General features: G+C 42.2%; 1 protein-coding gene across 1 annotated transcript; it reads right to left on the bottom strand.

The window, feature by feature from the left end:
* Nucleotides 1-1,230: 1,230 nt before the first annotated feature.
* Nucleotides 1,231-4,742, bottom strand: LOC139290120 (zinc finger protein 709-like). Its single transcript, XM_070911817.1, has 3 exons — nucleotides 4,672-4,742; nucleotides 4,498-4,552; nucleotides 1,231-2,614 (listed from the first exon to the last, which is right to left on the bottom strand). The coding sequence occupies exons 1-3, from the start codon at nucleotides 4,740-4,742 to the stop codon at nucleotides 1,526-1,528; spliced, it is 1,215 nt and encodes a 404-aa protein (XP_070767918.1). The 3' UTR covers nucleotides 1,231-1,525.
* Between the last annotated feature and the right edge of the window lie 9,015 nt (nucleotides 4,743-13,757).

The raw sequence follows: 13,757 nt of genomic DNA, 5'->3' as shown, positions 1-13,757 counted from the left end.
GGACTGGTAAGAAATACTAGCTGGCTTGCTTCGTCTTGTGTTGTAGCACTTGCTTGATGTTTGGCTGTGTTAGCGAAGTTGCCGACTGGTTAGTTTTTAATCATAAAGTCGAGCCACCAAATCCAAATCCTCCAGCTTGTCAACAAATGCACGTGTGCAGCTGTCCAAAAGGGTGAACTGCACACCGAAATCTGCAGAGGCACCAAGTCGCATAAGATACACATTCTTGCATAATGTTTCTTTAAAAACCTTACACTTTGTGCCATTTCATTATCTTTTCAGCTCCTATAGCCACATCTCTCCTCTGACTGAGATTAAAGGATAAATCGAAAAATCCAAGGAGACCCCAACTGATTTATCGGTTGCCCGACATTGGCCTATCACAGATCTGATATCGGTATCGGCATATATGTTGTCTGACATGAAAATGTTTTTCTTTTGTTACAGAATATAATGAAGAAAAATATTTAGAAATGGTGTCATCACTTAGTTAGTCCAGCTCATTTGACAGAGTACGCATCACAGCTGAGCAGATAGTGGTGCGGAGTCAAGCGGCGTCTTTACAGTTAAGTTCATTTGCTAACTAGTTTGTGAAACACATTGCTGGAAAGTGAGTTGAGCGTTGACTGGTGAGATGCAATGCTGGAAAGTAAATAAACAACATCCCCACATTTTACTCTCCTATGACAATGAGCACACCACTCATGCTTATCATAATAGTTTGCTACATTAGCTAGCTAGCTAACCACGTAGCATACCTCGTCAGTTGAGTGGAAGCTAATGGGGGAGCATCTTAGCCCATTCTGCCTATACATTAGAACATTAATAGTGTGTAACAGTAACTGTTTTGTTCAGGACTCAGTTTGGTACGCCATCCGAACTGAACAATTCCAGTTGTTGCATTTACAAAAATCATTCATTTTAAAAGTCTGGTTTTTCCACCAGACACGTTGAAAGTTTCCCCTAAAGATGAAACGTTTTGATGATAATGGTTGAGAACAAAGCTGTAGCATGAATCTCATAGCCAACTTGATAGAGTAGAGAACTTCAGTAGAGAGGACATTTGACATTTCTTACAAAATATGACTATGATCATAATATATGAATATACTAAATTTAAGATAAATTCATCATTAATGACGATTAAGCTATTAAGAATAAGATACAGAATAGAACATGCAATGCAAACTAGTTTGGTATTAATAGTATTTATAATTATTAAATCCCAACAGAAGTTTACTGTTTCAGTGCACTGATGTCATTTTGGACAATAAAGTTTACTGTTTAACTGTAAAGCTGGCCGATATGTCGCTACTGGAATTTTATACTCCCTAACATCGGTTTCGGCCCCAAAAATCCAGTATCAGTCAGGCTCTAGTAACAAGTACTGTGTGTGTATCCAAAGCCTGATATTTCTTCTTCCTCTGTGCCATAGAGCTCCATTGTTGTCCAAAAACTATTAAAGACACATCAGTGAGCCACACTGTTGCACTGGGTGACCATGAACACACACACACACTGTAGTTTATTCTGTGTGTTCCGTCGGTGAGCAGCTCAATTGTTCGTCTTTGTCGCACACAGTTGAGCTGTCTTCATCCACTTCAACGCAACGGTGTTTCTTTAAGGACTGCGACCGAGTAAAAAGCCTCTTACACAGCGAACACCAGTATGGTTTCTCCCCAGTGTGGACGCGAAGGTGTCGGCTGTAACTGTAAGAACTGTTGAAGCATTTCCCACATTGGTCACAGCTGTATGGTTGCTCTCCGGTGTGGATACGAAGGTGGCGCATGTAGTTGCTTAGGCGGCTGAAGCCCTTCCCGCATTCTTTACACTTGTATGGTTTCTCTCCAGTGTGGGTGCGCACATGTTGTTTGTACGTTTTTGAAATAGAGAAACTTTTCTCACATAGTTCACAGCGGAATGGTTTTTCTCCGGTGTGGATACGCATATGTGATTTATAATTACCTAACTGAGAGAAACTCCTCCCACACTGGTCACAACAGTATGGTTTCTCTCCTGTGTGGACCCGCAGGTGTATCTTGTAACTACTTAAGTCACTGAAACTCTTTTCACATTGGCCACACTCGTATGGTTTCTCTCCAGTATGGTTACGCAGATGCAAACTGAAATGCCCTGACTGGGTGAAACTCTTTCCACAAAAGTCACACTGGTACGGCTTCTCTCCGCTGTGGCTAAGCTGGTGTCGCTTGTATGAACTTAAAAAACTAAAACTCTTCGGACACTGGTCGCAGCAGTATGGCTTTTCTTTGGTGTGGACACGCATGTGTATCTTGTAAATACTGAAGTAGCTGAAACTCTTCTCACATTGGTCACACTGGTATGGCCCCACGTGGTCACGCAGGTGTTTTCTGTATGAACTCTGGTTGCTGAAATGCCTCCCGCACTGGTCACAGCAGTGCGGTGTCTCTTCAGCGTGGGTTTGCAGGTGTAGCTTGTACGTGTTGAGTTGGCTGAAACTGCCGCCACATTGTTCACAGTGGTACAGTTTCTCTGCGGCATGAGTAGCTTCGTGTCTTCTTAGACTACAAATCCGGCTGAAGGATTTCTGGCACTTCTGACACTGGTGAGGTCTGCTGCTGTCTGTCTGTTTCAACTGAGGAAAACAGAGACAGAGAAATAAAGGTCAGAGTGGAGGACTTGATAAAATACTGCTAGCCATACTTCATATGACACAATATACTGTTGATTCTCAGATAAATTAAACCTTAAGAACCAGACCTTCATTTAACACAGGCCTTATATTTAAGCCTTTATTGTCAATTTCCCCAGTTAAAATGAATTCACTGAGTGCCGATTGCTGTTAAGCTACTGTCAGTGAAACTCAACAGTTCCTGTTACAGATGTTTCACATTTAATGTCTTCCGGAAAAATATGAGAAATATTATTGAACCTTAATATGATGAGTGTGTTGTGTTTCTCCTTTGATTCTGTGAAACCTGCCGATTCTATGATGGAGGCTAATATATCTCTGTGTGATGGACACTGTTTGGGTGGTTTACCAGTCTTTAATATCAGGTGTTTTTTTCTTGTTAAATGTGAAAATCATTACACTGCAAGTGTAGATGTTGACCAAACAGGTTTCGTTAAAGCTGGACTATGTAACGTTTACTGAACAGCAGCTTCTATTGCTATTGCTACAAGTGGTAATCACAGGATGTTTTAATTCTGTTAATCTTTGACTGGCGAAGTGCACTGCATTCTAACAGGAGGGAAACACTATTCAAAAGGGAACAGACTTTTAACACAAGATCGGGACGGAGAGGAAAGGAAACATGTCTTCAAGTGAGCTTTGCTGCCAACAGCTAGCGTTGCTCACCAAAAGCACACTGATTAGCGGGCAGGTGAGGGTTTCACCTCGGCAGGGGTGATAATTCACCGGAAGGTCGCCGGTTTGATCCCCATACAGGGGCGCTGCAGCTGAATTTTTTTTGCATATTCTTTGTGTGCAATATCAAGACTTATTACACCAATAAACGTCTAAATAAAAAAATGAAAATGTCATCAAAAATAAATAAGGAAGACTTGGACTACAGCCTATGTTCTATGTGCGATGGGTATCATGTGGGGCTGTAACGATTATGAAACAGTCCGAATCCCTAACCCTAACCCCGATCCAAAAGTCCAAGGTCCCGAAAAAAGATATTTCGCTCTATAAAAAGTAACTATGAACCAGCTGATTGTTTAGCAATAAATATGGGTGCGTTCATAACTTAAAGAAACGATGAAAGTTAAAGTAAAGAATCAGAATCAGAAATACTTTATTGATCCCCGGGGGGGAAATATTACAGTACTGGTGCTCCCATTCAAGATTAGAAAGCAGCATAAATTTAGAAATAAAAGTATGTACAATTTACAATACTTAAGTGAAAAATAAAAGTTAAAGATGTATACAGCAGGAATGTATATGTATGTCTATATGTATATATGTATTGCATTGTCATTTGAGAATAAGTAATAGTGAGGTAGTATATTTAGAATATTTCCAGTCTGTTTCTTCTGAGTGTCAGTTGAACAGTTTGATGGCCACAGGCAGGAATGATTTCCTGTGGCGCTCAGTTGTACATTTGGGAGGAATGAGTCTCCCACTGAAGATGCTCTTTTGCCACACCAGTACGTCATGGAGAGGATGTGAAACATTGTCCAAGATGGCCCATAGCTTGGACAGCATCCTCCTCTCTGACACCACTGTCAGAGAGTCCAGCTCCACCCCAACAACGTCACTGGCCTTGCGGATCAGTTTGTTGAGTCTGTTGGAGTCCGCCACCCTCAGCCTGCTTTCTATTTCTGAAGATGGCAGGTCTCTGTGCAGTAGCTGAAGTCCGTGGTGTAGATGGTGAAGAGGAAGGGAGAAAGGACAGTCCCCTGTGGGGCCCTGGTGTTGCTGACCACTCTGTCTGACACACAGTGTTGTAAGCGCACATACTGTGGTCTGCCAGTCGGGTAGTTGACAATCCAGGACACAAGGGGGGCATCAACCTGCATGTCCGCCAGCTTCTCACCCAGTAGAGCCGGACGGATGGTGTTGAATGCACTGGAGAAATCAAAAAACATGACTCTCACAGTGCTCGCCGGCTTAACCAGGTGGGCGTAGACGCGTTGAGCAGTTAGATGATGGCATCCTCAACTCCAAGTCGGGGCTGATAGGCGAACTGAAGGGGGTCCAAGTGTGGCTTGACCATGGGCCGGAGCTGCTCCAGGACAAGTTTTTCCAGGGTCTTCATGATGTGGGAGGTCAGTACCACAGGTCTGTAGTCCTTGGAGCCACAGTGTCAAATCTGTTGAAAAACAGATTCAGTTTGTTGGCTCGGTCCACACTGCCTTCAACTCCTCTGTTGTTGGTCAGCCTGAAACCAGTGATGGTCCTCATTCCACTCCAGACCTCTCTGATGTTGTTCTGCTGGAGTTTCCACTCCAGCTTCCTCCTGTACTTCTCCTTGGCCTCCCTGATCTTCACCTTCAGTTCCCCCTGGATCGTTCTCACCTCCTCCCTGTTGCCAGCTCTGAAAGCCCTCTTCTTTGCATTAAGGATGGCCTTGATGTCCTTTGTCACCCATGGCTTGTTATTTGAATAACAATGGACAGTCCTTGCTGGGAAAGTGGAGTCCACACAAAAGTTGTTATCCGTGATGCACTCTGTGAGCCCGTCAATGTCCTCTCCATGCGGCTCAGTGCCTGCCAGTCAGTCACCTCAAAACATCCGTGAAGTGTCTCATAAGCCTCCTCTGACCATCTCCTCACTGTCCTTATGGTTGCAGGCTGGCTCTTCACCAGAGGCACAGGGGTTGAGGTGCACTAGGTTGTGGTCTGACCTACCCAGAGGGGGGAGGGGAGAGGAGCTGTATGCATCCTTCATGTTAGCATACAGCAAGTCCAGGGTCCTCTCCTCTCTAGTAGGACAGCTGAGTGAAGGTGGGAAGTGTCTTAGTCAGCACATTAAACTACACTCAGCACATTAAACTACACTCGATCGATATAAGATCGATATAAGCATCAGTACAAGTAGTAGTACCATTAAAATCTTGACAATATCCATCCCTACCAAACTGTGAATTTTGTGTACCATTGCACCCCTAAGTATCATGGGTAGACTGATTGTTCTTGGTTTTCATTGTCTTCATCATAGTAAATATCGTCATTATTATCATTCTTGATTTCTTTTGACCGGCCCTATTATTTGCTACAACATATGGGTCATTTTCCAAGCAAAGTCGGGTGAAATCTGCGCCCCAAGCGACTTTCTGGAAGTCAACAAAAATATTTGGATAGCATTTGGAGGCTCCCAGGGATGCAAGGGAGATTAAGTCTGAGTCTGCAAGTGCGGGGAAGTCCTGACATTTAGATTCAATCCGACTGCTGAGCCTACATTTTCATGCAATGAAGAAAAAAAACAAACAAACAAGACAGTGATTCCTGTTACTGTCAAAGCAGACGACCGCCCACCTAGAGTCCTGGTTCTGCTCGAGGTTACTGCCTCTAAAAAGGACGTTTTTCCTTGCCACTGACGCCATAGTGCTTGCTCATGGTGGGAACTGTTGTGTGTGAAATGTCATGAGATTACTATTGTTGTGATTTGGCACTATATAAATAAAATTGAACTGAAAATTGAATTGCAGGAATGAGTCCTACACTTCAGGAATGAGTCCTACACTCCCTACACTTCCCCTTCCCTCGTCTGGAAGTCAGTGGGTTTCTTGAATGGGTTTTTGGTTCGATGCCTGAAATAAGGTCTGTGGTTAACACAAGCATAAGAGATTTCCACGTTTTGTTCTACGACATAAAATATGTCAGTAAAAATACTCCACTCGTGAATTTTGAAGCTTTTACGTGTCTTAAAAAAGGCGGTTGCTAACAAGTGGCTAAATGAGACTACAGGGGTTGTCGCGGACATTAAATGTCTTCATGCCGAACACAAAAATCATAAAAGTTCATTGTTCATAGTGAAGATTATCTTGCTGAACAAAATGTGTAAACATAAATTTTTGTTTGCCACAGAGCTTATTTTCTGCAATAATCCAAAATCCCATGGAAAAATCCCATTGGGTTTTTGTCGTGGGAACCAGGGCGATGCCAACTTCCGGGTTGGCCTCCAAAAATACGTCATCCCTGCAACACTCTATGGTGGCAATGGTCATGTTAATTTCTATTTGATCTCACCTCTGCTGAAGAACTCATCTCACTGGATTAGCGGTGAATGTTAACGTCCTCCAAATGCTTCCCGTCAGCACGTTTCAGCTCTGAAATCATCAAATACCAGCAATCAATAAAAACCCAGTATTTACTAGACAACAAGACGCAGCTCTAGACTGTAATGATGATAATTGATAATTGATGGGGTATGGTGTCCTTTTAGCTAAGTTATGTTTTAACTAAGTTTAGCTATATTGTCATCCATTACCTGAGCACACGTCCACTTGTCATACTAATGACCACTTTCCAGTATTTAATTCTGTTTTGCCTGCATCAAATTTTATACGGGTCATCTGAATGTGACGTAATGACAACTTCTCCTCCTTGCTGAGAGTGGTACTCTGGGCTGGAGCATTTTTAGTCCCGGTTTAACTTAACTTAATGGGACTGATTCTGACAATATCATACCAGCTGATTCAGGTCTTGGCTTGCAGTCCACAGCGTTCTTGCTAGTGGTGTTTTTATGGCCGAGTCATTTAAAAAAATGGCGAGGATCAGATCAGAGAAAAACAAAACCAAATTGGACTGAGGAGGAGGAACATGTGTTGATGGGATCAATCTGCCAAAGGAAAACAGATCATTCAAAGTTAATGATGTCAAAGTGGAGACAAGCCACTGCTGAAAATAATAAACTAAAGCCTTATTCAATTAGGATTGAGGAGTTAATTTTGTGCAACTCGTGTGATAGTATTTATTTATTTTTTTAACATATGCACATTACATAAAAAAACAATCAATTCTTTAGACTTGGTATTCAAAGAATTGGGATACAAGATACATACCAAGAGGACATTTTACAGTTGAATCTACTCTCCTGACAAGCCTGTGTCACCTCTTATGTCTGAGTCAGGCTGATTTCCTACTAGTACCTTTAAGAGCTTTTATTATTTGCATTTTGCACCAAAACCTCGATTGACAAATGATGTAATGGTGGCACTTGTGCCTAAAATGGGCCAGCACTTCTGGTTTTTGTCCATATGAGTGCCCTTACTTCTCTACTCTGTCGGCCAACAGATATCACATTTTCAGTTGGTTTTATTCTAGCATATGTAAAATATGATATTTGTGTACAAACTGGAATGTAATGAAATGCATACTAAAATACATTTGAAGTGGGACATATTACCAAGATATGCATATAAATATAAATCTATCCAAGACACATGCAATGATCATGTCATGCAACTGCTGAATTGGGGTACTGGCACCTTTTTTGGTCCAGTTCAGGCACTGACTACCTCAAACCAAATTTGGCATTTCTGTAGTGGCGACATATTGACACAGATACATCTGCAGTAAGCTAATATCGGCCCATATAACGCCCATGCCAATTTGCTCTCTAATACAGAGCGATACATTCCCCTAATGGATAATATGAATCATCCATTGCAACGCTTCATAAGGCCGAGTCACAAATGATGCACCGCTGCTGCGTTCATGGCCAGTGGGATGTCACAAACTGCACAAGCAGCTGACGTGTGAACTCCCGTTGGCGTGAAATGCTGATGGGGTGGCGTCTCCGGCGTTGGAACTCATTCATGCTTTCAAATGGCTTCATTCGTGCTCACCTATTAACACGACAATGGCGTTATAACTCGAATTTAAAAACAGTAGCGGCCTAGCATAACACATCCAAGCTAACAGGCTAACACAAGCTAGCAAAGGGGAGCCAGAAAGAGGCCGCTGCATTCACGCGGTTGGACTGACGGACCGCGGTTTGACCCCGGGGTGCTTGTCCATCAGCATTAACGCACACAGACGGACCAAGCTCACAATAAAGACCAGATACCTGTCGCTCTCCCGCAGTCCCTCTGCTGCTAATGTTGCCACGCAAATAACGCCATCTCGGAGAGGAACGTCGCCGTGACGCAGTGCGCAAAGCATTGTGGGATGGTTTGGAAACGTTTATCAATACGCTTTATTAACGTACTGTTCTTATTATAACAATGCTCAAGTATGTCGGCATATTTAAAACTGTAGTGACAAAATGACACAATGGAAATGAAAGGGAGAGATGGCTCTACAGGAATAGACTTCATCAACAGACATTTTAAATCAGTTAATATTAGTGTAAATAGAATTAAGAAATGTCAGACCTCAGAACAACCATCACTTATTATTACATTAGCGCCATTCAAGAACAGGGTCCTTGGAGTATTACCTAAACGGGAGAGCATCCTGGGGGCACTAGAACTGGCCACACTATAAAAATGTGCACACCACCATCAAGAGATGCAACACACATCATGATAAGAGCACACCACTAAAAGCTGCTGGCACTGCATAAAGCCCATCACACTTTTCACACTTCTAAAACACACACAGGAGTGAGGCCACTAACAAAGCCCACCTGCCCGGGACCCAGCTCAACCCCCCAGTTTATCTCCTGTCCCCACACAAATAAAAATGCACAAACAAATACACTGTACATACAAGTTAAAGGTGTATACTGAATTTACGTGGTCCGCGAGGCAAATAAAAACTAAGTTCTATTGTTGCGGTATCTATTCTACATGCGGTTACAGTGCCCAACTGTTTTGAATGCCCTTGCCCTTAAGATAAACAGTAGGTCCCAGCCTCAATGTGTCACGGTTTATCAATCAAACCCACCAGGCCTAATCAGAAAACCCTTTAAGATCACCTCTAATTGATTAAATCTCTAATAGGAGTGACACAGTCCCTGCAAGTGGTGTTTTGGATTGAGGGATTAGTTGTGATTGCCCTTTTGCATGTATGAGGAACAGAGATGGGTAGTAACGAGTTAATATAAACTCGTTTCATGTACTTAAGTCAGTTTTCTTGAGCAGATTGTACTTGTAGGAGTAGTTTCAATGCTACATACTTTATACTCTTACTTGAGGAGATTTTTAGAGGAAAATCATTACCTTTACTCTGTTACATTTGTATACATTCATCGTGCTACGTTTATTTATTTATTATTTTAGGCTTTCATGCACATTCCGTTAAGAGGCAAGTGGTCAGCTGGTCCCAGGTCTGCTGACTGTCTGACTGAGAGGGAGAGCATCCTGGGGGCACTAGAACTGGCCACACTATAAAAATGTGCACACCACCATCAAGAGATGCAACACACATCATGATAAGAGCACACCACTAAAAGCTGCTGGCACTGCATAAAGCCCATCACACTTTTCACACTTCTAAAACACACACAGGAGTGAGGCCACTAACAAAGCCCACCTGCCCGGGACCCAGCTCAACCCCCCAGTTTATCTCCTGTCCCCACACAAATAAAAATGCACAAACAAATACACTGTACATACAAGTTAAAGGTGTATACTGAATTTACGTGGTCCGCGAGGCAAATAAAAACTAAGTTCTATTGTTGCGGTATCTATTCTACATGCGGTTACAGTGCCCAACTGTTTTGAATGCCCTTGCCCTTAAGATAAACAGTAGGTCCCAGCCTCAATGTGTCACGGTTTATCAATCAAACCCACCAGGCCTAATCAGAAAACCCTTTAAGATCACCTCTAATTGATTAAATCTCTAATAGGAGTGACACAGTCCCTGCAAGTGGTGTTTTGGATTGAGGGATTAGTTGTGATTGCCCTTTTGCATGTATGAGGAACAGAGATGGGTAGTAACGAGTTAATATAAACTCGTTTCATGTACTTAAGTCAGTTTTCTTGAGCAGATTGTACTTGTAGGAGTAGTTTCAATGCTACATACTTTATACTCTTACTTGAGGAGATTTTTAGAGGAAAATCATTACCTTTACTCTGTTACATTTGTATACATTCATCGTGCTACGTTTATTTATTTATTATTTTAGGCTTTCATGCACATTCCGTTAAGAGGCAAGTGGTCAGCTGGTCCCAGGTCTGCTGACTGTCTGACTGAGAGGGAGAGCATCCTGGGGGCACTAGAACTGGCCACACTATAAAAATGTGCACACCACCATCAAGAGATGCAACACACATCATGATAAGAGCACACCACTAAAAGCTGCTGGCACTGCATAAAGCCCATCACACTTTTCACACTTCTAAAACACACACAGGAGTGAGGCCACTAACAAAGCCCACCTGCCCGGGACCCAGCTCAACCCCCCAGTTTATCTCCTGTCCCCACACAAATAAAAATGCACAAACAAATACACTGTACATACAAGTTAAAGGTGTATACTGAATTTACGTGGTCCGCGAGGCAAATAAAAACTAAGTTCTATTGTTGCGGTATCTATTCTACATGCGGTTACAGTGCCCAACTGTTTTGAATGCCCTTGCCCTTAAGATAAACAGTAGGTCCCAGCCTCAATGTGTCACGGTTTATCAATCAAACCCACCAGGCCTAATCAGAAAACCCTTTAAGATCACCTCTAATTGATTAAATCTCTAATAGGAGTGACACAGTCCCTGCAAGTGGTGTTTTGGATTGAGGGATTAGTTGTGATTGCCCTTTTGCATGTATGAGGAACAGAGATGGGTAGTAACGAGTTAATATAAACTCGTTTCATGTACTTAAGTCAGTTTTCTTGAGCAGATTGTACTTGTAGGAGTAGTTTCAATGCTACATACTTTATACTCTTACTTGAGGAGATTTTTAGAGGAAAATCATTACCTTTACTCTGTTACATTTGTATACATTCATCGTGCTACGTTTATTTATTTATTATTTTAGGCTTTCATGCACATTCCGTTAAGAGGCAAGTGGTCAGCTGGTCCCAGGTCTGCTGACTGTCTGACTGAGAGGGAGAGCATCCTGGGGGCACTAGAACTGGCCACACTATAAAAATGTGCACACCACCATCAAGAGATGCAACACACATCATGATAAGAGCACACCACTAAAAGCTGCTGGCACTGCATAAAGCCCATCACACTTTTCACACTTCTAAAACACACACAGGAGTGAGGCCACTAACAAAGCCCACCTGCCCGGGACCCAGCTCAACCCCCCAGTTTATCTCCTGTCCCCACACAAATAAAAATGCACAAACAAATACACTGTACATACAAGTTAAAGGTGTATACTGAATTTACGTGGTCCGCGAGGCAAATAAAAACTAAGTTCTATTGTTGCGGTATCTATTCTACATGCGGTTACAGTGCCCAACTGTTTTGAATGCCCTTGCCCTTAAGATAAACAGTAGGTCCCAGCCTCAATGTGTCACGGTTTATCAATCAAACCCACCAGGCCTAATCAGAAAACCCTTTAAGATCACCTCTAATTGATTAAATCTCTAATAGGAGTGACACAGTCCCTGCAAGTGGTGTTTTGGATTGAGGGATTAGTTGTGATTGCCCTTTTGCATGTATGAGGAACAGAGATGGGTAGTAACGAGTTAATATAAACTCGTTTCATGTACTTAAGTCAGTTTTCTTGAGCAGATTGTACTTGTAGGAGTAGTTTCAATGCTACATACTTTATACTCTTACTTGAGGAGATTTTTAGAGGAAAATCATTACCTTTACTCTGTTACATTTGTATACATTCATCGTGCTACGTTTATTTATTTATTATTTTAGGCTTTCATGCACATTCCGTTAAGAGGCAAGTGGTCAGCTGGTCCCAGGTCTGCTGACTGTCTGACTGAGAGGGAGAGCATCCTGGGGGCACTAGAACTGGCCACACTATAAAAATGTGCACACCACCATCAAGAGATGCAACACACATCATGATAAGAGCACACCACTAAAAGCTGCTGGCACTGCATAAAGCCCATCACACTTTTCACACTTCTAAAACACACACAGGAGTGAGGCCACTAACAAAGCCCACCTGCCCGGGACCCAGCTCAACCCCCCAGTTTATCTCCTGTCCCCACACAAATAAAAATGCACAAACAAATACACTGTACATACAAGTTAAAGGTGTATACTGAATTTACGTGGTCCGCGAGGCAAATAAAAACTAAGTTCTATTGTTGCGGTATCTATTCTACATGCGGTTACAGTGCCCAACTGTTTTGAATGCCCTTGCCCTTAAGATAAACAGTAGGTCCCAGCCTCAATGTGTCACGGTTTATCAATCAAACCCACCAGGCCTAATCAGAAAACCCTTTAAGATCACCTCTAATTGATTAAATCTCTAATAGGAGTGACACAGTCCCTGCAAGTGGTGTTTTGGATTGAGGGATTAGTTGTGATTGCCCTTTTGCATGTATGAGGAACAGAGATGGGTAGTAACGAGTTAATATAAACTCGTTTCATGTACTTAAGTCAGTTTTCTTGAGCAGATTGTACTTGTAGGAGTAGTTTCAATGCTACATACTTTATACTCTTACTTGAGGAGATTTTTAGAGGAAAATCATTACCTTTACTCTGTTACATTTGTATACATTCATCGTGCTACGTTTATTTATTTATTATTTTAGGCTTTCATGCACATTCCGTTAAGAGGCAAGTGGTCAGCTGGTCCCAGGTCTGCTGACTGTCTGACTGATCTGTGGCTGTCTGTGATGGGAACTGGGACTGGGGACATCTGGAATAGTAAAAATTCAAGGACACTGTAACATGTTGACAAACGTGTATCTTCACTTCTTTACCTTTACCTGAGGAAGACCATCTGTGAATAATTGCAGTCATATCCACATCAAATAAAAAACAGTAGTGTGCCGGTTTTCAGTAAATATTTTTGTACTCCAACTCAAGTAGTTATTTTGTAATTCAAATAGTTATTTTGTAGCTCAAGTAGTTATTTTGATGACTACTTTTACTTGTACTTGAGTATAAGTAACCGTACTTTTACTTGAGTACAGTTTTTGGCTACTCTACCCACCTTGGATTAGGAACACACACGAAGAAAACCTCATCACGAATTATAGTTAGGTGGAATTTAAGACATTTTAATTAGAGATGGGACCGATCCATTATTGGTATCGGGTGCTGATACTGACGTAATTCACTTGTTGGATATCAGAATGACGTCACCAATCCATGTGCTGATCCAGATTCCATAGTAGAGTTAGATGTACAGGCAGAGATTGCGCTGGACCTTGAACCCACGGTAACGTAACATGAGACAGTCTGGTGTGGTCCCTTTTGGTTTGACAAAATCCAGCCTTAATAACCTAACGTACTAACACT

The sequence above is a fragment of the Enoplosus armatus genome, chromosome 2 (genome assembly GCF_043641665.1).
Source record: "Enoplosus armatus isolate fEnoArm2 chromosome 2, fEnoArm2.hap1, whole genome shotgun sequence".
NCBI classification, from domain to species: domain Eukaryota; kingdom Metazoa; phylum Chordata; class Actinopteri; order Centrarchiformes; family Enoplosidae; genus Enoplosus; species Enoplosus armatus.
Note: the sequence above shows the minus strand (reverse complement) of the source record. Positions and strands in the feature narration are given on the sequence as shown.